This window comes from Gallus gallus, chromosome 1, assembly GCF_016699485.2.
Source record: "Gallus gallus isolate bGalGal1 chromosome 1, bGalGal1.mat.broiler.GRCg7b, whole genome shotgun sequence".
NCBI lineage: Eukaryota > Metazoa > Chordata > Aves > Galliformes > Phasianidae > Gallus > Gallus gallus.
In genome coordinates, this window is record NC_052532.1 from 174,526,604 (window position 1) to 174,551,618 (window position 25,015).

Below are 25,015 nucleotides of genomic sequence, written 5' to 3' on the forward strand. Positions count from 1 at the left end.
CTTGTATTACGCTGCAGTCTGTAACAAGTATAGACTGTCCTTATGTTCATCACTTAAACAGCCAGACAGGGCCTCAGGCCATGATTAAGACTCCTACATGCAATGATGGTCTGATAAATACCAGTGCTATTAGTAAATATTCTTCAGAATTCAGAAGGGTATTTGAGTATGAGTGTATCATAGAATCACAGAATCACAGAATGGCTTAAGTTGGAGGGACCTTAAAGATCATCTAGGTCCAAACCCCTGACATGGGCAGGGTTGCCACCCACTAACTCAGGCTGCCCAGGGCCCCATCCAACCTAGCCTTGAATGCCTCTAGTGATGGAGTATCCACAACCACACCAGGCAACCTGTTCCAGTGCCTCACCACCCTCTGTGTAAAAAATTTCTTCCTAATATCTATCTTAAATTTCCCCTCTTATAGTTTAAAGACATTCCATCTTGTCCTATCACTATCAGACCATGTGGAAGATCTGTCCCTCTCTGGCTTCTAAGGTCGTTTCAAGTACTGGAAGGCTGCATTGAGGTCTCCCTGGAGCCTTCTCTCCAAGCTAAACAAGCCCAGCTCCCTCAACCTTTTTTCTCAGGAGATGTGTTACAGCCTTCTGAGCATCTTCTTGGCCCTCCTCTGGACCCACTCCACCATATTCGCATCCCCCTCATACTGCGGGACCCAGGCTTGGACACAGTACTCCAGATGGGGCCTTACAAAGGCAGAGAGGGACAATCCCCTCCCTCTCCTCGCTGGCCACCCCTCTTTTGATGTAGCCCTGGATACAGTTGGCCCTCTGGGCTGCAAGAGCACACTGCTGGCTCATGACCAGCTTTTTGTTCACCAGGACACCCAAGTCCTTCCTCATAAGCACTTAAGCAGTTTTAATCCACTTTAAATCCTGCTTCCTTCAGTGGCAAGTAGGGTCCTCATTCTATCAACAAACCATTTCTCTAGAGTAAATTAGCATTTTCTGAAGAAAACAGCATTGTTGGAATGAAAACTTCAACACATGAATTTTGGCAACCTTATTAACCACTTATCAGACCTCAAGTAGGATAGAACAGTTGTCTGCATCCTCCATTCACAGTTACAAAAATAACCACTAAATTACCAGTCTAGGATGTACTTGTCAGAAACAAGGTTTACTGGCAATGCATGTGCTTTGCTATAATATTAATACATAGAACTGAATCACAAGACTCAAATCTTCAACTATAGAAACTGCAACACTCTAATTTATTTCAGATGTATTTCCTAACTCCTAGCTTACAGAATCAGAATAGCTCTTGTTTGAGCAGCTTCTGATTCTGCACATTTTCTGTTTTCAGCTGCACAATGGCCTGATTTCATCCCTTCACACCACAGGACAGCATGTTAGATACAATAAGCCCACAAGAGCCCACAAGAAAAATCAGATTCATCCTACCTGTGAAAAGCTCTAGAGATTGTGTTTAGATTTGCATATACAGGCACTTCTGAGCATGCATGGAAGCTACAACTTACCCCTTTCTGAACTTCAACACCAATGAGAGCAGTAATTGAGTTCCAACCACCCCAAGCATTATATGTTCCTGAAACTGAGACTTTCTCAATGGTTCCTCAAGAAGCAGTACACAGGTGATGCCTGTAATATTATGGAGTTTTGGAGCTTCTGGGTAGATGGCTAGAGCCTTAAAACTGTGTGATTTCTTTAATTCCTAGCAGTTTTATTCTTAGCATATCATGTCTTATATTTGTTATGTCAATGTCTACTAGCAGTAACAGTAAAGTACTACTTACTGAATCTGAAACAGCCACATGAATAAAACTCTCAAGAATAGAAGAACTTAACTGATCCATGACATCAATCATAGGCCTGTCGTCATCCTGCATAACACAGAGAGCATAAATTAGCTTCTTTCCTTACTAATTTTTTTCCATTCCCATTTTTCTGGTACATGAAATAGATCACTTAAAAATTATGCTATGAATCTAAAATGGCAAAAACCAAACCAAAACAAAACAAAAAAAACAAAAACAAACCACCTTGATAGTGAAGGATGCATTTTGTCCTTTCCACATTAAACTCAGAACCAAGTCCATGCTGCAGTTCTAAATAAAGGTAACTTGTGGCTATAGCTCACTGCTTACTGAATAATATCAGAAAATCTTGTATAACTCCAGATAGCTGGTATCAAAAGACTGAAAAATTAGCTTACTGTTTATTAGAGCATTCCTTTGCTATGAACACATGTATTTGTGTTCTTAGTCATTTAGATGCTTGCTGAGCTGCGACCACCAACATGACTCTCCATGCTTCTATATCCATAAAAAAAACTGAGGAGGCCTTTACTATACAAGGAAAACGTATGTGAATAATCTTACATGTGTCTCATGCTGTATTTTTTATAAAATGGTATGCCAAAGGAATGAGATTCATTTCCAATACAAATATGTAATGTTGACTATACAAAAATGATCCGTTCAGCCAAAAAAAAGTGTGTTGTACATTCATGTCATGTAAAGAGAAAATATTAAGTAAGTTGTTGTACAAGTTTCAGACTGAACAAATTCTTGTAGAAGGTATATGCCCAGTGCAATGTTAAGATAAACAGAAATGGAAAGCTCATATAAAAAGTTTATAAAAAAACTAAGGGCATACCTGCTGCATGGTATCAATTGCTAAAAGTAACAGTAATACCACTCTTGATCTTTAGCTTTGGAAAACACTAACTCCAAGTTCCAGAAAAGGAAAACCATACCTCTGCCTGGCCAAGTGCCAGGAATAAAGCACGGATCTCTCTGAGAATTAGAACAGCTAGTTTACGGGTAGCAACCTGGAAACTACACAGCAGAACCAGTGCAAATCCTTCAACTGCATGTAGTACGTTAGAATAGGGGCTTCTTTCAGTCTGTATCCTGTGGCTGGATCCATTTGGTATCAACTGTAGAACAATGCAAGGGGAAAAAAAATGAAGCAATAGTGTTTGAAAACTACATCTCCAAGAAATATTCTATTTAACTACAACACATAAAGAATGAAGGTGCAGAGGCCTTGTAAATGCTAAGTAGGATACAAAAAGCATTCCCTCAAACCCCTAAGTTTTGTTGTTTTAACATACCTTATTCCACAAAACCTATGCATGAGCACTGATTCGTTTGGCTAGACCGCTCTGTATTAACTGCAGTTCAACTCTCTGTTTTATTCCATCCTGTACTAAAAGATGAAGGGGTAAATCACACTGCCAAGATTTTGCAGTTTTCCTACTTCAGACAGCAGGGTCCCCAGGTCCTATAATACTGTAACAGGCAGCCCTATGAAGGGGTATGTGGCCTCTAGAAACTTAGGCCAAAGAGGACCCCACCAGTAAGGTGCAGTAGTATTTACTGAAAAGAACAAGAGGCTTTCTCTTTCTCACATTTTTGAACTACTATTAGTTATGAATAATTGTTGTCTGCAATATAAAGCAGACATCATGTCTGCACAAAAGAAAAGTGATTGGGTAAGGTGATAAGCCGTCTGAAAATCATCTCTCACAATGAAAATATCTATGGGACAGTGGAGATAGAAGGAGCAGGAGCAAAGCTGCTCAGTTCCCAGGAATGTCAGTAGCACATGAAGATAGCAGGCTATAAAAAACAATCATATTACCTGATGTTCTTGGATTAAACAAATGACATGTCTATGGGAAAGGAAGATCCACTTCACTGTTCCCAACATAACACTCCCACTAGCATTATCAATCAGTTTCAGTCCTGGGAAAATGTTCTTCTGCAACAACTACATAGACATATTTCACTTGATGTGCTTTTGCTGACATGCTTACTTCAGTTTGACATGCATTCTCTCCTGTTGCTCAACAACAATAACATCTGCTGTATTACACAAGGAAATGTCTGTCCTCAAAAGACTGCTGAACTAATTACCTTAAAAAATCTTATGTGTTGTGAATTCTTCTCAGGTGAGTAAATACAAAACACATAAAATACAGAAGCACAAGGGAACATCATTTTTGCATTCAACTAGTATGAATGCTTGGACACAAAACTCTTCATTTCATACCTCTGAAGATCTGGCTTTTGCCTGTTCAGCAGCTTTTCCTGGAGTGTGTATGACAAGCTTCCATTGTGTGAGCAATTGTAGCAGCAACTTCAGTGAAGTGTCAAGAAGGGTATGATGCATATCATTCACTTCACGTAACAGAAAATTAGTAAAACCGAAGAGTACATCCTCCCGCCAGTCAACAAAGTCAACAAGTAGACCCTGAAGAGAATTTTGTGCAATGTGTCGAAGTTCATCATCCATATGGATAGACAGCCTGTAAGCAGAAGTAAATCTCAGGTAATGAAAATCTAAGGAGCATTTACTGTGGTAATGAGCACGTTTCTCAGTAAATTGACACCGACGGAAAATTCCCAGTGCCAATGTAAATTTCAACGATGCCATCATGGTTTTATTATTACTGATCACAATTGACACCCTTAGACTGTTTTCACTGTTATTCTTTCTACAGTAATACGTGAACATATTCACAGATCCAAAAGAATTGCTTCACTCCTGAAAGGTATGTCTTTACAGTATACAATTCAGCAACTCTGCTTTCTTCCCAAACAAAGAGCAGTTTTGCTTTACTCACTTATTCATTATGATACCAGAAAGCTTACAGAGTAACACCTGATTTTATAATCTGCCAATTTGCTTACTTTCAGTGTAGAAGAATTGCAACACTTATGTCGCCTAACAGCTAAAATGCATTTTTAGCCAAGAAGAAAATCCCAGTTATGGAGAGCAAATCTTCAAAAGAAATAAAAACGAGCATTTCCATCAAAAATTACTTTATGTAGGACAGGGAGTTAGGAAAAACAAGCGAAGGACATTCCATACTTTTAAAAACTCAACTCATACCTTGAAAGTCCTTCCAGAAGTTTAGATTTCAGGTCCCATTTTCTATATTTCATTTCCGTCTAAATTTGCATTGCGTTGACATTCTTTTTCAACACACAAAAAAATCTATATACACTGACACAAAATTTAACAAACCACATCTGTGTTGGTAGCCTGTGGTAGCATTGTTGGTAGAACAATGTAAATTCAGATCACTCTGTCTTGTAATTCCTGGTTCACTGCCTTTTATGATATATTTTGTTTTTATTACCCAAGGGACCATAATTTTCTGGAGTGTGTCAGCACTCATTTTTGAAGTATTTAATCTATATTTAATAGAGCAGCTGAAAATAAGGATGCATTGGGAAGGATAGAAATCGAGGGAGAAAAAAAAAAAAACAACACACCAGCCAAATGGAGAGGAGTTAAATTCCAGTTGGTTAGAATTGTATGACGAGATGCAGCTCAGAACAAATCCAGTCCACTGTAGCTGCATAAGGGACATTTTAGTTATGTAAAAGGAAAGCAATCTAACCTCCTGTGAATATGACTCTAAAAATAACTATCATGCTTTAATATCATTTTTTAATAACAGTGTCTTTTCATATGAATTTGGAATCACAGTATTTTGCTGTGCTAAAAAAGGACCATTTCTTACTCATCTTTGGATTGCCATAAACCAAGAAAAGCAAGACCCCTGAGACAATGATTAAGCCACCCAGGAAATGACTTCCACAATGACACAAATAATGGAAAAGGGGATACAATAGATGTACATCTATAGACCCAGGTTACTGTGCAATGGCATTGGCCACTATCTAATAAGAATAAATTCAATTAAGCATGAGAATACATTTCTGTACTTCTACCATATGACAGGTAGCCTGAGGGAGCAAGAAAATGTTTGTTGGTACTTGAGTCTGATAAACTTAAAACCTAGCTCTGGAATTTGTAATGAATGGTTCCAGTGGGCAGTACAGGGGTAAAAGGTACAGCTCTTACTTGACATCTGCTGTACTGCTTAAATTTTAATACAGCTGTCCTAGAAGAATGTCTTGCTGCAGAGTTACAGATTCCTTCTGGAAACTGCCAAAAGACACATCTGTTGTTGTGAGGATGAAAAATTAAAACCAAACAGTGAACAAAAGAACCCATTAACCCTAACATGTTATTTTATCTTTAGTAAGAAGAAAATATTTAACCACCTTCCATCCAAACAACAAAGCCCTGTACAAAACCACTGCAAAACAGATGCTCAGGTTCTGTTCAAAAATTTAAAATCTTTCAAAATCTTTTATTCTTGTATTGATTTAGTCTCAAAATCTAATCACCTCAAACTAAGAAAAGAAATAATATTGTAGTAAGATTTATGATGTGATAAGAGAAGAGCAATGACTTATCTCCTGGAATTACTTTTTCCATAGCTGGGAAAAGTAGTCAATCCAGACCCAAGGGAGGGTATAGAGAATGCAGAAGCAGCTCTATTGCTGGGTTAGTCAGTTAAGTTCAGAACAGGTACTACTTCCTTAGACAGTTTATTTCCTTCTTCAGTGAAGCTGTACTTCTGTAGACCATTTTCAGTCCACACTATCATAGACTAAACAGACCTAATCCTTTCAACCTTTCTGTGTGGCTTATATTTTTTAAATCATTCATTTTCTGTTTTCCTCTGGTCTCTTCTTAACTGCAGCACATCAGCCTGGACACAGTTCTTCAAAACAGGCATGCTTGACACTAATAACAGGAGAACTTTTTAAAGTCTTTTAGACATTTCTATTTACACCAGGGAATAAGGTTTGCCTCTCAGAGTAACATCACTTTCTTGTGCTCAGTTTGTGATTCACTGTAATCCAAAGATCCTATTCCACAATACTGAGATGTCACCCAGTTCTTTCAACACCATGCTATACGTTGCCTGGACCACGAATTGCCTGTTGACGGTTTTCTGGTAAAAAATTTTTCCAACATATTACACACCCATTTATGTTTACCTAAATTCTGTTTCCTTTGCTGTACGTGAGAATCTGATTTAAAACAGTACCGATGGCTTTGAAATACGATAGCGTGAGTAGACAAAGGAGATAAGAACAACTTCCCAAAGATTATTATAGAATGGCTGGACATGTAATTGCATCCAAGCGTGTCCTAGAGATGCTGTTCTCAGCTCCTCTTGATATCTCACTTCCTCTCAGAGTCAAGGACTAAGACTACCAAACTGACCTACTGCTTACAGTGCCCCAGCATGGTAATTGCCCAACAAATGCTTACGATGCTGACTGTAGCTCAAGAATCACAACCGGTCTTTTCTGCATAAAGTTTGAGGTTTGAACAAGGAGAAAGCCAGTGGTTATTCTGACAATTATGAGACGTAAGGAGAGAAGCACTGATTTACAATATCCACATCAGTGTCTATACTTTCCTAATTCTACAGAAGTTATTTTTGAGGTCTGACCTTAACAATCCTCTGTGGTCAAAGAGCAGAATGGATATATGCTTTCTACCAGCTAAGATCATTAGTAAGGATAGAAAGCTGGTTTAAATATTGGATTAAAGGCATACACGTCCCATTTCATTTCCCTTAATTGGAATTCATGTCATTACCTCATGTATCTATATAATTTGATAATGTAATGATTTGAAACAACACATAACTGATCTATAGCATTGGATTTAAACACAAGGAAGCCAAGCTTGACATGGCTAACAGTACCCTTAACCTTGGCTACAGTTTTGGCTTGTTTAGCTGTCTGCACTCTTTACCACTAGCAGAATTAATTGATTCATTGCTCTAGTGCATCACTGGGAGTTGGCTCTTCACAGAGTACAAAAAAAAAAATGCTTTTGCACATAACCCTCCAACTCCCACATCTGCCATTCCTCACAGATATTTGAAAGATTTCGAAAGCAAGAACAGACTGGAAAATATTGTTTTACCACAGTTACATGATAGCAACGTGTTGCTAGGGCCTGGTGGCTCGATTTATCACCAGATCTACTTACAAGCATATGCTGAAATCTTTGACTTGTATACTAGAACCAAAATGTACCATACAGAGCTTTCTGTACTGACCAGCACTTGTTATCACAATTATTTGCAGTAAGTCACTGTTCTGATGTCCTGAAAAATAACCATAAACGTGTTCTACACTACCTTCTTCAGTGAAGTGAAGAATACCTAATATAAATTCAATACCTAAATAAATCCGATCAGGGAGGATAAGAAATTAAAACTTTACTTTCTGCCTTATAGCAAAATCATTTTTATAACAATGATTATTATCAATTAATTTAAAAAGTGTTTGGAAACATATCACATGCAGAATATTCTGTTTTACCAAATATGTGGGAATCACGAACCAAAACTAAAAGTTCATTTTCATGTTTTTCCACTACACAGAAAAAAAAAATCCCTCTCTTCTGTTAATTAGCATGCTGTGATGTTTAAAAAAAAGGTAATAAATAGTGAGTATCTTGTAACCTAACAGATACTGATGCTAAAGAGCTCTAGATGATGTATTTATTCTCTTAGAAAATTAAGAGTCTATGATGTAAACACAATGGCTGTAAAATGATGCTAGAACTTCTGTGTCTTATCCATTAACAGAAGACTACTTTTTATATGGATATGGCTTTGTCTAAGAAAGCACTACACACTCTGTGACTCAGTTTTCCATTCTGTTCCCCTTCAGCAGTTGTTTAATGATTGAACAGCTTACCTTGCCAGCAAGTCGATCAACTCAAGTTTTGACATTCCATCAGGAAGCAATCGAGGAATAGCAGCAACACACGTTCTGAACAGATCAATTTTTGGTTTTCTCTCACCGCTGGAAATTTAAAACAAAACTTTAACTGCACAAGTACTGGTGTTAAAGGATCCACCTACAGTTTCGCAGAGAACGGATGGACAACAATGGAGTACCAGAGGCCTCATAAGAATACGAGGACAGAAAGAAAATCACTAACAATGAAACAAGGAAACTGCTCTTGAATAAAAAATTTTGATTTTTACATTTTTCACTCACAATATTTATACAAAGTATTTATACAGTACTTGAAAAGTATGCTCTTATTGACTTCCTGCTTTTCTCTGGAAGATATATTAAGATAGAGTTACAACATAGGAGGAGTCCTCCATTAAGATCAGCTTTTGCATGATGCAAGCAATGAAGAAAAAGCTGGGGATGTTCCCCACCCCAATGCAGCTACAGTCCATCAACTGAATAAAGTAAATAGTGAATACATAAGAAGGCCAAATAACAGCAGAGCCAGACCTTTGCCCTCAAGAGGGCATGAACCTGTGGAAACCCTGCTGCATCCATAACTACACTGAGAGGAGTGCTCTTAAGAGATAGGTAAGGCCAGAGAGTTTCTGTTGATCTCTAGCAGAGATAGCAGTTATGTAGCAATCATTATCAGCTAAAATGTTACAGCAGCCCCAAGGCTGCTCTAATCTCTGAAATGGCTTAACTGTTCCTGAACAGCCTGAGAAAGTGGTTCAGTATGAACCAGAAATTAGGTTGAGAGTCCTTAATTTTTCTCAAAGTAGTTCAAGTTTCAGCTGTTGATTATTTTCATGACAGATGCAATCCTGACTTCTTTCCCATAACTTTTTTTGAAGAATGAAGATTAAAGAAGTTCTCGTGACAGACCCTGGAATATTTTTCATGCTCCTTTTTTACCTTGCTGATCAGTTACTCAGCTATACAGGATAAAGGAAGTAGCTAGAGCATGATAGCATTTTAAAATGTACAGTTTTTCCCACAATACTATTCACTATTAACCTTCAATATGAGGACATTGCATTTGGATAGTAACTTCTGAGTTCAGCCTCAGAGAAAGCCTGAAGACGATGCCGTCCCACAAATCTAAAATAAGATTTATAGAGTATCTCTGATTATTTACTGAAATAGTAGGTACAGAAAAGGCAAAAAGTGACACTAGGCTTACTCAACTCAAAGGCTAAAGACAGTTTTGTACTGTCACTTGAATACCACTCTTTCTCTTAACACTCCTATATGCTTACCAGCTTGGATATGTATTATCTTAACAAAATGGTATGGTAATATGTCTTTAATAGATTAATTGAAATTGTACAATATGGGGAAACAGTTTTCACAATGAACTGTCTCTGTTTTATGATACCCATATCAAATATCCAGTGGACAGAACTTGAAAGTAGGTGTCAGCAACTGGCTTGTAAAAGCGTAAAACACAACATCCTTATTGACAGCTTGGTTATAAAGAAATCCCTTTGAACTACTGTCACTGATGTAAACAGGAGTTACACTGATCACTACTGCAAAACACTGTATTATAGTTTTAAAAAACAAAAGTGCTATCAGTAATTTTATCTGCACAAAAACAAATGTGTCTTCCTTGCCGACTTGAAGTGGAAAGTGAACTTTGCAGAGTTTCATTATTATCTGTCCCTAGAGATTGTAAATAGTTTGTGCAGTTAAAACTGAGGCATGTAAAATAATAGTCTGAGAGGAAACAGTTATGAGGGCAAGTGAGTAATTATTTATAAATATAAAATCTGTGGGTGTTCTGTGACTTATCAGCCGCTCAGAAGTCCAGCAGGGGAGGATCCAAGTTTGAGGCTCAAGTTCCCATCTTATCTGATGCAGCATGCAGAGCACCTGGCAAGCAGGCTCTGACACGGCTCTGCGCTCATCTCTGGCTGGCTCAGGATCCAGCTCTGGATGAAGACACCGACAGCTGTCCTCAGCTGGAAGTTTGCTTCCATAGCAGCAGTAGGGCATTTTAGCTAGGTACTGTCAGCAAAATCTTTGAAGTACTGGTAAAAACATGCTTCTATGTTAACCTTATTCTGAGTAAATACTGGGAATTAATTATAACCACTAATGAAATTTGTATCTCACTGGAGGGTGCAAAGAAAACTCAGTTAATAGTGTTGTATCTATGTACTAAAGCCCATAAGAACTCAACTATTTAATTCTGGTAACTGTGAAATTCTGTGAATTCAGTGACGAGGAATTACATACAAACAGTATATTGGCTTTTTCAGTTATCATGCACAACACAGTTTTTAGAAGGGTTATATTAAAAGTTGATTGTTAATGAAGTTGCTCAGGAGTTGACATGAGTTTTGGTTAAGATTGATAACAAAATACCTCAGATTTCATTTTTTTCCATGAAAGAACAAGAAAAAATGTGATATAATGTGTTTTTCCTTTCTCTTTCATATATTAATTAAATTACGTTCCATCTGGATATAAGGCTGTTCTGGTTACAGTACAGAAATGAAGTAACTTACATGGCTAAATGTAGACCCCCCCCAGCCTTCCAAACTTTATGTGTCTGGCAAAGGTAGCTACCAAACCAAAAGTCTTCCTGAAACTTAAAACTCACAAGTCTAATTATTCACTGATTCTAAAAATAAACAGCACTTCAGTGATGCTGAGAAACCGCAGAAAGGAAATTTACAGCTAAGAAGTACACTTCTCATCTAAGCGCTCACTGTTCTACTAATTATCTTCTGGAAATACAATGTGAGATTGAAAATTCATTTTTCCTTCTCTTCCAAACACTCGGACACCCAACATTAATATGAAAACTGACTGCAAATACTGAGCAATACAGTACATGGCATTATAAGAAAAATATGAAATATTACCAGATAGTAATGTTGGCATTTAATATAAATAAACCGAGACAAAGCTAAAGACACATAGAGTTTAAAATCTCATCTGGATCATCACAGCAATAAGCAAGGGCAAAGGAAAGGTATTAAAACATAGAGATTATATCAGCTGTAAATTGATGGTTGAATTTGGCCAGTCATCCATCACACTAAAAGTCCACCTCACTAGAATTCTCTCCTGGAAACTTCCCTCATTATTCAGTTCAGATGAGAATGCCAAAAGCTGCTGTTGAACGCTGGCTGAGATGTACACTGGTTTGATTCCAGGCCAGTGGAATACTTCTTAAGTTCAAGACTGTTATAAAAAGGTGACTTGGGTTTTAAGGAATAATTTCTTTTGACTACAGGTATGCACAATAATGAGACATTTGAAAGATCGCTTAGTATTAACAGGGAATTAATTTTTTTTTCCCATTTATTTTGAACTTTAGTGATGCAAAGATACTTTAAAACTGTTCTATGCATAGGTTGGTAGGATTTCCGTGGACTCTGCAAATTCTACCATCTAAACATTCTTAAGACACATACAGAGATTTTGGCCATATTGAGAGAGGCAGTTCAATTCCAAACACTGTAAGATGTGGAGATGCACGCTCAACTTGTCATAAATGGTTTTTCAGTGTATATAAGCTAACTGTTCCTGCTTCTTGCTGACTCTCTGATGACCCAAGATAGACAGGAACAGTGCAAAAGTTCTAAAATTGCACCTCAGTATTTAATGGGATTTATTGTTCTTTAACACTCACGTGATCATGTCTTCAGGTTCTTTGTTAAGCATCTGTATGTTGGTTAGCATCATGCACCGCCCCACTTCCTTGTCAAGATGTCTGAGTATGTTGTCCACAGCTTTTCTTACTTGAGAGTAATACAATGACATACCTGCAATAATATGCATTTTGTATAATTTGTGATATTTGTAGATGTGTATATTTTGAAAAAGAAAGCTGCTCAGTCAAGCTGTGTTGTATGACTTAAAAACAATGTTATACACGTGATACAGCATACTCCATTAGTACAGATATCTTAACTCAGAGATGGAATGTGTTACCCTCTCCAAAAACTACTGTACATAAAAATAGCTCAAGTGATATAAATACATACTTCCCAGTGCAGTAATTGAAAAATACCTGCTCAAAAATATGTCTGTACACAGACAAATAAAACTGCACAGCTTGCCAAACTATATATTTTGTGACTTTTCACAACAGAGGTAAAAGATCTGATGTAGTAGCAAGGTTTAGAAACAATAAGCATGGAGAAAAAAGGAGTCTGAATAAGCTCTCTTAAAACTTCTCCCATATGGAAATAAGTGTCGTGCTATTTTATGTGAAATACAATATCAGACACACGGCTTTAAAGGAGTTGATGAAAATCAAATACTTCAGAAATAAAACCTCAGTGCTCTCTTCTTCCATATTAATCAAATGCTAAAATATTAATTTTTTAATCAAATTTAAGATTATTAACACCAAACAATATATTTTTAGTCAGCTATCTCCACTCAGTTCTTCTCCTGTTTAATAATGACAACATTATCCTAGGACATCAAAATGACATCAATTTTCAGATCTGATAAAATCAAAAGTTCAGTGGCATAGCAGAATGCAAAAGAAAACATAGGAACTACTTAGGTTCATCTTAAATGCTATCTGTGGAAATCAGAATATTGCACCATAACATAGTAAAGAATTTACTAACAAAATAAAAGAAATCAGGAGTTCAAATGTTTATTATCAAATGCAGTCCTTACTGTCACATAGAGTAACCAAAATGAACTGACTTAACACCAGCACTAAATACTATGTCCATTGTACATTTCAGCAGCAACTATTTCAGAGTCCTATGTTTCTATACTTTCCTGACAACAGTACAATGGTCTAGCAATGGTACAGTACATCTTTATCACTGGTGTGGAAATATGTAGACTGTTTCATTCACATAGATTTGGGGACTTAATGGAGTACTATGGTGAGTAGGCAAATTTCCTTTTCTGCAGACACCTTCAGCCCAGGATACACAAGAGTTTCCTTTGGCATGGGATTCTCCACAATGACTACAATAGAAGCCCTGGACACTTTCAACCCAGGAGTTCAGTTCAGCTTTGTTTTACATTTAGAAGTTTCTACCATTCTTAAAAGTTTCCCTCGGTGTGAGATATGCATGGCAATTAAAACAGGGATATACAAAATAAATCTTTGCTGGACTTCAAGGCTGGTACATTTTCAGAGCACTGGCATTGTCTCTAGTAGGATGAATATCCATGAATAAACACAGATAGCTAGAACTAAAAGAACTACTTCTTAACTATCATCTACGACATCTTAAAAAACAGAATATTGCTGTCTTAGATACCATTTAGGTATGTAAGAGCTTTTCTTGAAAATAAGTTTGCATAATAAAACATATTAAAAAAATCCTCTATAGTTATCAAACTAAACCACGTATTTCATTAGAAGAGAAATATTTACAATAGTGAAATCAATTGGATTCTTAACACTATTAAATTATTCTAGAGACTTTTTCACATTCATTCACGTGCAACTTCCATACTGACCTATCATTTTTGCTTCCTCCTCTGTAAGAGTTTTGCTCAAATATGTTTTCTTCACTCTGAGAGTATTTCCAGAGGGAAGGACAGCTCCAGTCACTGGCATTGGAGGTTCACCATCTTTTTGCTGCAGGCTATCAGCAATTACCAAGAAAGCTCTCAGACCAATATTCATTCTCTGTAAAGTTCAGCAGATGAATGAGTATCACAATCAAACAATCATATTCTTAAACCACTTGGAAATTTTGTTACACCGTTGTACTTTTTTCAGTATTCCGGTCACATCAACTAGCCTGACATACGTCATAAAAAATAGCCATAAAATTCACTATGAATTTATAGCTTTACTATGAGTGCTTGCTCTTCCCTCTCAAAACTTCAATTCTTCTCATCTGTACAGTATAATTTCATCTTCAGGATAAAAAATATGGATTTGAACTATGAGTTTAATAATACATCCTATCTGGACCTAGAGTTAAGCACAAATGTCCTAAATGGTCATTATGCAAGAAAATGAATAACTGTCTCAAAAGGGCACAAAATTGACCCTACTGTGTGAAAAGTTTGGGATGGAGCTCAGCACCAAAACAGCAGGAAGATGAAGCTAAGTGAAGCAAATGTCTCCAGGGAGTTGAGAGGAAAACTTGCAGTCTTTATACTGCATTGATTAAAACGCCAGAATGTTTTTCATTTCTGAGAAAAGTATTCCAAAAATTGAGAAGAAGTCCTAATGACAGCCTTCCAGAAATGCATTCATACAGACTATAGATCGTTTCTGAAAACACAGAAGTCTGCGTACAACAAAAATTAGCCCTATGATTTCATTGTCCTTGGACTTACATTGTTGCTGATGAACAGTAACATTTCAGATGTTGAGATCTCATGAGGTCTATGTCCCTCTGATACACAGATAGCTCGATGCAAAGAAATAACGTCTATTCCCTATGCAGTGCTCATGTGCAATGATATGTGCAGCTCAGCGGTGATCAGACTACCACAGATGAATCTGATGCCAAGCTTGGCAGGGTCTGCCTGCTCAGGAGCTCTTTTTGACTTTTCTGTAGTCTACTGAATAAAGATGAAAGCTGTGCTATAAGTAGAGCTCTCTTGTTTTTACTGGTTTTGATAGTACTATAGCTTAATACACATTTCGAAATATCTGTTTTAGAATCAGATAGGATTTTAGCAAATAGCTCATTTTATTTTAACATTTTAATGAATAGATATGACTGTGCAACAGTACAGGATTAGTATCATAGAATCTGCGTTCTCAAATGGTTTGGGCTGGAAGGAAACTTAAAGGCCATCTAGCTCCAACTCCCTGATGTGGACAGGGTTGCCACCCACCAGATCAGGCTGCCCAGGGCACTGGACACTTGCAGGGATGGGGCACCTACATCTTCTCTGGGCAACCTGTTCCAGTGCCTTATCACTGTCTGAGGAAAGAATTTCCACCCAGTACCTAATCTAATATGGACATATTTTATGTGAAGAATACAAATACTTCTTATCGTGCATGTATTAATTTTTAACTTTCAAATGCTTTTTTGTTTTTGTTTTTAATTATAGGCAAATGAATTTCAAGCGAATTTTTCATTATTTTATCAAGTATTTAATTTTTTTTTAAGTTTTTCAGATGTCTGATTGTTTTCCCTAAGGAAAGCACTAGAAACATGACTAACACCAGTGGAGATGTACATGGCCACCACCTTCAATTCTTCTTGCACCATATACTCTTTTTCAGTAACACTGTTTTGAAAGCTGTTGAAATCATTGAAGAAAATTTATTTTTATAATGAAGTATTGTAATGCACAACACAGATCATCAGTGGAGTGATCAGGAAATAGCGTGGCCAATAGTTTTATTTCTCTTTTCCTTTTTGTTTTATGCATTTGCATGACTTCACACTTGTAACCTTCACTGAGGAAGCACCAGACAGGAATGAACAATGTGGGATTTCACAGATCAGTTCACAGAAGCATTTCATCAATAAATCAATTTCAAGATATTGCTTGGGAAGTGGGCAATGGCAAAACATGCTTAGAATGTAAGCAGAAAGCAAATGTATCACAGTATAATACATATAAACTAAAAAAAAATAAATGCAGATGCATGCCATACCTCAGGGTTGAGACTGAAAGCTTTTGCAGGTTTTCCAACACAAAGGAAATCAAAGATAATTTCTTTCATTGCAAAATCTAAACGTTCCTAAAATAGTAAAAATATTGCAAGTCATTAAACTTCTCACTTCTGCCACTTATTTCAAGGCAACATGATCTTGAAAACTAGTTTAATCTGGATTTATTTAAACGTTCAGAAAAACAGAGTTTTAGAAGTATGCTGAACACATCATCAGATCTAAGCTTTCACCACTGCTATATGTTGACAAACAACAAAATCCTGCCTGCTTAATTTATAGCATTTACATACAAAATGAGTCATTTTGGAAATAAGGCTTTTAATTATTTCATTTAAACTGCAGTAATTATGGTACTAACATAGTATTTTATATAAAAGCAGATTATTCACAGATGGCATAGTTCAGGGAAGATTTTAAGCATCTGTTGTATTCATTTCTATACAGAGACTTTAACAGTGCTTAAGTTCTTTGCTCAATATGAATGTTTTCTGAATTTAAGTAATAAAAGAGAAGAAACTGAAGGTTAGTGTATTTTAGCAATTCCCATTTGAACTGATGAAAACTGGATGTGTTAGCTATGTACCGAATGTGCTTTTCCTCCAGCTTACCTTCTTCAAAGCAGAGCAACTTATTTGTAAAGATTAGTAGGACTTATTCAGTATCAGCACAAAATACAATTTATTACTTCAAATTTTATCAACAGTCAGAGGTGGTCAATTAATGCATTTTCTGACTAGCTGGCAATTTCAAAAACCGATAAGAAATACACCTGAGCTGAACTGAAAACAATTTTATCTATTTTCAGTGGAACAAAGATAACAAAAAACTTGCTTCAAAAGAGACTGCCTCAGTTCAATCTATGAGGATTGCTCCGAAAGTAATGCCTCCTACTACGTTGGTCTATGACATCAGAGGTGGATGTTGGTAGTTTGGCAGTAGAGGTTGAATGTTCCCATCAATATTCCATTACATTTTGTTGCTGTGTGACAGATGGCAGCAGAGGGGCAGTCTGACCAAATGGCATATGACATGGAAGTGCATATGAAGGAAATGTGCCACTGAATTCCTCCATGCAGAAAAAACTGCACCCATTGACATTTATCAGTACTTCCTGAATCTTTATGGAGACCAGTCAGTGTGAGCACAGTGAGACAGTGGGTGGTGCGTTTCAGCTGAGGCGACAGTGGGTCACCTCCGCTAGTGAAGATTGATGGCATTCAGATTCTTGTTCATTCCTGGTGAAAATGTGTACCTAACGATTGTGACTATGTTGAAAAACAGTTTTTTGATGTGAAGAATTTGTTCAAACTCTGTTATTAGGCTCTTTGTATCCTTTGTAGTTTCCATGGAAATAAATAGGAGGCATTACTTTTGGAGTGACCTACATATAATATTATCATTACCTGGATGAATGATATTAAGAATGGTACTGCAAAAAAATCAGAAAATAGAAATTTCTTTATTTGTTATTTGGAAAGAAAGTTATTCATTAATTGGAAACCTATACACATGGATCTCCCATACCTGTGCAATAAACTGTATTATCTTCACAAAGATATTTAGAGGCATATCTCTTGGCACAACACCACGGGACCCTTTGGGGAAAAGTGTTGTGACAATTGTAATAAGTCGACTGTAAAAGAAAGAAAAAAGCATGAGACAGTTCTGGTCCTTGCAGACCTTCAATTGTCATGAAATGTAAGATGTAAATCCAACACCAGTTAGAAAGTTAAGAAAGTATTTTTTTATATGAAAAAGTAATGGCATAATTTGTTTTGATCCTTTGCTAAAAAATTCAGTGCATTTTATTTCACTACTATATTGTGACTAACAATAATCTACTTCTAAATTTAATGAGGCAAAGAGTGATTTTTAGTTCTTCCACAAGGTGGGCAAATAATTCACAGGGACTTTTCAGTGTTTTTATTTTTTTTAACAGCATGAATAGGTTTAAGTCAAAGGAGTTCAGGAGAACCATAACACCTCTTCTTTGGCAAGATCTGCTCTGCAAGTCCTGATTATCATAACAAATACAGCACCTTACCTTTGGGTAGCTGTATTGCTTTCACATTTAATTCTGATCATGTAAACCCACAGTAGTCTGTACAGTGATTCCAGTGCAACTCGAGCCATTTTGGGGTCTTTATTCTAGAAAAGAAAATAAAGTTCTAGAAAAAAAAATAAAACTAGCGAGGAAGTTCTGCACTTAGTGGATGCCATGATTCAGAGTTTTTACAGTGACGTTATGAAAAGATACAGCCCCACAGCTCCCCAGTACCCTCATCCCTGTAGCTGCAGGATATCTATGCATTTGACCTACCTCTCCCAGTGTTACATAAGCTGTCAGAAAAGCAAAATATCAAGTTAGTGTGAATTAAATACAGATTACAATTTAAAATATCTATTTGAAAACCAACTCAATTTGACTCTGAAAAGAAAACGCTGTCCTTAGTTGGTTCTATCAGTACAAAAGGTGTTCTTCGATGCAGAACTGGTATGAAGGACATAGCAGATATTCAAAAGAGAAAGGCCAAAAATCTGTGAATTCTTAGGGTGGCCTAGATAATGTTCCATCTGGAATGAATTAGATTTCATTGGATTATCTGTCTGGATTGCTATTTATTTTTGGAAACTTTTGAAATAGTATATGATTTCTGACTCTTTGCTGATATGCAGGTTTCCATTTCAACATCCAGTTAACTGAGATCCCCTCCACCATCTGCCTCCAGGTTATATATTCTATCTGTGCCTTCTACAGAAGTCTCCAAACCAATGGTTCAGCATGTGGTAGGAGAGAGGCCCTGCATTTCAGCTAACCACTTCACTGCTTAGGTAGGGTTGGGACCATCCTTTCGTTTGGATCCACTTCAAGTGCAGAACGGCACGCTAGTTATTGTGGAAGTAATAGGTTTGAGAATACCTTTGTGAAAAAAGCAAGTTAATATTGGGTCAGCTTTGTTAAGTCACTCAAGTTACTTTCAGCAATAACACTGCCTGTGTCACAGCTGTTTGACTCAGGCTTCCTTTGAGTAAGAAAGATAGGAGAAAATTGAACGAGGCAGAAGTATACTTAATTGTTAACAACAAAATCTGTATAGCTAACTATGTAATATCAGTGGATAAAACTATGTATGGATCAGCTAATGGCAATAATCCAGCATGATTACCTAAAATAGGTTTGCAACATATCATCAAATATAAGTTTTAATATGGTAGTTAAAAACAGAAGATACTAACCTTGAGATTGGACAGGCAGTTGTTGAGGAAAATATGCCATCTGTTTAAAAAGAACTGCTTCTGACTGACACAAAGTAGGCATGTTACCAAAGGGTACAAAGCCTAAACAGGAAATGGATGGTGATACCATATTATTCACATGTCTACAAAATATACAAATGATTTAAAAGAGCTACTGCAAATTTAGAAGTTCTAACTCTATCATTTGGTGCAACATTAGTCAACAAAGCACATTGTTAACCAGTACAAGTTAAAAATGAACATTTCTCTAAAGCTGTTACAGAGATGTTTTACGAATGCATCAAAACCAAACAAATGCCTACTTACAACACAATCATAAACCCAAAGATGGGACATACTTTTAAAGCCTGACAAGGTTCATTTCTGTCCATTAAATGACAAATGATAGCATGGAAACATCTACACCTTATTATAAAAACAGCAGGACCGACACAGTTTTGGGGATTTTTGAGTACTCAATTACTTCTCAAAATCAGCAGTCATGACATTTACTGGGAGATGTGTCAAATGCACTGCTGAGGTGTGCTAAATTACAGGCAATGCCTGGGTCTGCTGCTGGTTACATCTTGTGAACTGGAAAGTAAGAAGGGGCAAAAATGTACCTATTAAATTTAAACTGACTTAGCTGCTTCAGCAAGACTTTTTGGTTTCAATTCTCATGCTAACACAGCCAATCAGGACTTTAAAATGTAGTAAAAAATAAGATAACTTTTAAAGACCAATGATTCTCAAAATTAATGCTAAAACTCTAGCATTAGTCACAGCTCAAAGTCTAAGTACACTCTAAAATCCTATAATACATAACATAAGTTGCCCATATCTAGGTTTCACCTAATTTCTTGAGCAAATGGCAAATGTACATTAATTTTTACTTTTATAATCTTTGTGTCTGAAGTCCATATGTCAGAAGATAACTTTTCTCAAAGAAGATTTTCTTATGAGATTAACGTTATGACAATAATAGCTGAGTACTTGGCAGGATCACAATGCTCAGACACATACCAAGATTGTTAAACTCATCCTAACTCAGAGCCCTCGGATGGAAGACACACAGACCACCTCCTGGAGTTTCCTAGTTCTCCCTGTTCACTATTAAGAGAACCTCAGCTAGCTCAGACCAGACACTTTCAGACAAAATGAGGTCCCCACCCTGCCTGTTCAGTAAATGTACTGATTCACAAAACACTGATCTCAGAAAAGAAGGTCCTCCTCAGAATCCAAAGAGGGCATTTTCTTCCTGAGGTCTGAAAATATGCACTGCAGCTATTTCTGCCGGCTGTTTGCTTCTCCCCTCCTCCTCACAATGTTTGTATTTCTAATCACACCCTCCCAAGAATCTAGTCTATTTTGTCACTTTTAACTGTGTAGCTCCCAGTGTGGTATGTGTAGACAAGCAATCAAACGCTATGCCCCAGCTGTGCAATCCTTTCTCAAGCATGTACTATTGACTATTGACTTTGGCAAGCACAGCCACCAGTTTGGGGAAGTTCTATTTAGTGTGAAAACTGTACAGCAAAGCCCTTGCCCTGCTGCAGTTTCAACAAGGTTTTATTAACTTGGCACAGTGGAGTAGAGCCACACAAACACAAGCAGAGAGAAATTCTGTCCCAAGCCTCCTAGTAATTCAAACGGAACCAGAACTGCATCCTGGGGAATGCTTAGACCGTTCCCTAGCACTGGTGTAACTGATGCAGACAGTGCTGTGGTGGCAGGAAGCAGCAGCACACTCATGCAGTCCTCCCAGGAGATTCACTAGCACAGGCGAGTAGCAGTTGCAGAAAGACCTGGAAACAGGTTAGTCTTTGGGACATTCCCCTAGAACAAGGAAGGAATGACAAACGACAACCTTCCTTACTTTAAAGGCCCAAGGCTTCAAATTGGATTAGCTAACACCACAGCGCTGACGTGCGCTGACCCAGTTGGAGAGACAAACTGCTTAAGGCAGCCAGTGTCAAACTGACTCAGATCTTCATTTAATTCAGATCAACTCATGCTTCCAAAAATACACTGCAGCGCCACTGTTCATCTCACAAGAAAAAAATGAAATAGAGAGCTGCACAGTAGCCAAGTTACGGATTTAAAAGGGCATGTGTTATACATATTTTCATTCTTACAACATATTATTTAAGCCCCGTGAAAGAGTTGTTCCCACATGTCTCACTTGACAAGAAATGAACTCTATTCTTTCTTCTCTCCTCCTAATGTTTACACATAACAAGTATGAGAAAACCTAACGGTTTAGTAGTCAGAGCCCCAGAAGCTGAAAACATCTGCCTGATTCAGACTGATTAAGATCATATTCTGAATAACATAAATATGATTATTATTTTGCAGAAACAACAGCTTACCCTGCAAACAGAAATGGATTGGCTATAAAGTCAACCAGAGAAAAAGTTTTGCAACCAGTTGTGTGAATTTCCCAAGAGGGAATATTAAAGGGATATTTCTGACAGTGAATTTTAGCCTCTGCTTCTTAAAGTTACTAACCAATGAGTGCTTCTTTCGTGAAGAAAGTTCAAGTGTTGTATCATACAGGCTTTCAACAAAGTTCCTCAGACAGGGGACATTCACTTCATTTTTAACAGCCTGAAAGAAAATGCCATGTTAATGAAATGCTATTTCTCAAGATGTTCTCTCTCATTTAAAGAAATCATGCAAACAACCCCCAAAATAAAACTCACAGCAGCTACGGGGACAAGAATTTCAACAAAGAGTCCTGCCAGTGCATGCTTGATATCTTTGTCTTTAACTTCAAGGAAATAATGTGCACATTCCTAAAACAAAAGAAAACAAGAAACATAAATTGTGTATCAGCTGGAATAAAGACATCCAAATGTTTGCTCAATGCACGTCAAGAAAACAGTCTAGCCAAGCAAACAGAGAACACTTGCACTGTGTGATAAGTTCTAAATTTGCATTCTGCTGCAATAAAAAGCAGAATGCAAATCAAGACCAAGGATCTCCTGCTCCAACCATTATAATCCAGAAACTCTCTCCTTACTCCAGCTTTCCTGGTTAGTGTTTTGGGGATGGAAAGGGAGATGGACACGGGCTGGTCTCACGCCTTCACTGTATATATCCAGCAGCAGGAAGAATACTCCACACAGTCTACTTTATGTAATGCTCTGTAAGGCCAGAAAAGCAGTGTATTTCTCCAGTAAGACAAAGTGGCAAGAAACAATCTTACAGCAAATATGTTGGGATGAATTTAATTGCTACGGTGCACTGCTGATGAAAGATCAAAACATAACAGTGAAATTTCCAGCCTGCAGTTGGGAATAGAGAGGGAGCATAAAAAATGTACTTTTGTCCTAAATGTGCAGCAAGCTACTATCCACACAACTGTGCTGCTCAGGATGTGAGATAGAGGAGATAAGCATCTGTTGTTTCTGTTAACTCCTCTGAGGACAACAAATCATATTAGTCCAGTTACTTCTCTCTCTCTCTGGGTCCAAGGTCCCAAAAGCCATTGACCTTACGAGGAAGGTCCCCACTGACCTTTTTTTCCCCGCACATGCATATAGAACAGTTTACAGATTAGATCAAGCATATTTTTTCCTGCCTATTCACAGACTTCAGTGTAACTTCAGTCCCTGCAGCCACTGCTGCTACATTGCTGAGGCTCTTGATCAAAGCCTTCATGACCTTCTCCAGTTGGTGGTGAAAGCCAGGGTCTGCCAGAGCTCACTGCTGAGGTTAGCTCACCCTTTGAAAATGTCTCTCTCCCATAGTGGAGCTGGTATGACAGAGCCTGTAGCTGTAGCACTGTAGGTAGATACTTAAATGAATAGACGAATTACCCACAGAATCCAACTACATATGTGTTTTATCAAATTGAGCAAAATTGGTTTTCGTACACAATACAATGCATCTTATATAAATCCTACAATGCATCTTAAGATGCACTGTAGGATCATCTTATGGATCATTTATATGCAGAATCATCATCTATAACGCATCTTATGATGCATTGTAGGGTATATAAAAATTTATCAGGTGCCAAGATACACCAGTGATGAGCAAGAAAGAGATTATTAGCATCCAGATTTTGAGTCTAATGCATGAGAGATTTACTAATTCCCAATTTCAATAGCAGTGAACACTGAATCCCAGCAGTGCTGTGCAATAAGAATACAACACATTCACTCATATTACTCATGCACTGAACACACACTGCTTTGATGTGTTGCCATCTCTGGATAACTTTCCTGAAGTGAACACATAATAATCTGCATTCATATATCAAAACACAAGGTAAGAAGAAAAACGGACTTTTCCTGTATTGTCAAATATGGTTTAAAACACTGCAAGATTCAAATATAATGTGATTCATGTTCAAGGTTTAGAGAAATTATTCTGCACACCTCTATGTGTGTGCATTTGTATTCCAATGCCAAATCCTTATTTGTGAGCATCTAATATTAAATATGATTATTCTTCATTCCACTGACACCATTAATAAGCTGATCTTACATGATTTACATAAAACATTCATTTTACTGGATGACTGGCTATAAACTCTGCAGCTATAAAGGTGATTCCAAGAAAAAAGAGCAGATAAAAAGGTTAAGCTAAACAAACCTGCTGTGGGGTATACAACCTACCGTGTTTTACCAGACAGAAATGTGGAGTCTATGAAACATTGAAATACATAAGATTTTCTTTTTACAGAATGATATAACACGTTAGTTTAAAGCAAGCGTGTCAGACAGACTATGCTCTGTATTTGTGGTTCTCAAACTGGATGGGTACAGGATACCCTGTAGAAGAAGGAGCATGAAGGTGTGGTGGAAGGCGACAATCCATCCAAGGGAAATTCCATCCAGCTTTTGCCTCATTTATTTCTCTTCCTTTGTGGTTATCTACATCAGAAATTCCACTCCTCTTTGGGAACTATGTCAAGGGTGGAAAATTCACTTTGGAGGCAGCGCAAGGAATGGCTATGAGATGCCAGTATGTGAGGTTGTGGTTCTGCTCTTTTTGTTGGAGAAAAACTTTTTGTTGAAGGACAGTATATGGGGACATGAGTATATGACTCATGACAATTTGGCATGAAATGATATATTCCTGAGTTAGGAGAATGGAGAACTGACAGTTACAAGTGAAAAAAATCCCCTGAAGTATCCCAACAGGGAAGATAAGAGGGGCCTGCTCTCTAAGGTCTGAGAACCACAGCTCTATACTTAAGAATTTTACCTGCATAAACTGAAGAGAAGCTTCAAAGTCCTCCACAGGATACATCTTAATACGGAAGAATTTCATTCCCATTATGAGACTGATAATGCTTTGAACTACATATGGGCTTTGTTCTTTATGCCGTAGCTCTTTTAATTCTGCCATGAATTTCTTCTTTACAGCAGGAAATCTAGGAATTCATATTGGTTAGTTACAAAGCAGTATACATTCACATTTGAAATGTATTGTAAGGCATATAAATGGGGAAAAACCTACAGAAGATTCACATCTGGTTGTAAAATATTTCAATCAGTTGTTGAATAGATTTCTTTCTGTTCAGCTTTCTTTTGCTTCTGACAAACTCAGA

The 25,015-nt window shown here is 37.3% G+C and overlaps 1 protein-coding gene across 14 annotated transcripts in view; it reads right to left on the reverse strand.

Annotated features, from left to right (window-relative positions):
- The window catches only part of FRY (FRY microtubule binding protein), a 244,941-nt gene that overhangs the window by 80,645 nt on the left and 139,281 nt on the right, over window positions 1-25,015 (reverse strand). For all 14 annotated transcript variants that reach the window (XM_046909845.1, XM_015278600.4, XM_046909844.1 and 11 more), the window contains 13 exons: window positions 24,670-24,838; window positions 22,155-22,247; window positions 21,961-22,059; window positions 19,453-19,554; window positions 18,260-18,363; window positions 17,740-17,848; window positions 16,197-16,283; window positions 14,081-14,252; window positions 12,273-12,405; window positions 8,579-8,686; window positions 4,041-4,296; window positions 2,740-2,922; window positions 1,778-1,864 (listed from right to left, as the gene is read on the reverse strand). In XM_046909845.1, the coding sequence (XP_046765801.1) occupies window positions 1,778-1,864; window positions 2,740-2,922; window positions 4,041-4,296; window positions 8,579-8,686; window positions 12,273-12,405; window positions 14,081-14,252; window positions 16,197-16,283; window positions 17,740-17,848; window positions 18,260-18,363; window positions 19,453-19,554; window positions 21,961-22,059; window positions 22,155-22,247; window positions 24,670-24,838 (1,702 nt within the window). The remainder of the gene's footprint in view (window positions 1-1,777; window positions 1,865-2,739; window positions 2,923-4,040; window positions 4,297-8,578; window positions 8,687-12,272; window positions 12,406-14,080; window positions 14,253-16,196; window positions 16,284-17,739; window positions 17,849-18,259; window positions 18,364-19,452; window positions 19,555-21,960; window positions 22,060-22,154; window positions 22,248-24,669; window positions 24,839-25,015) is intronic.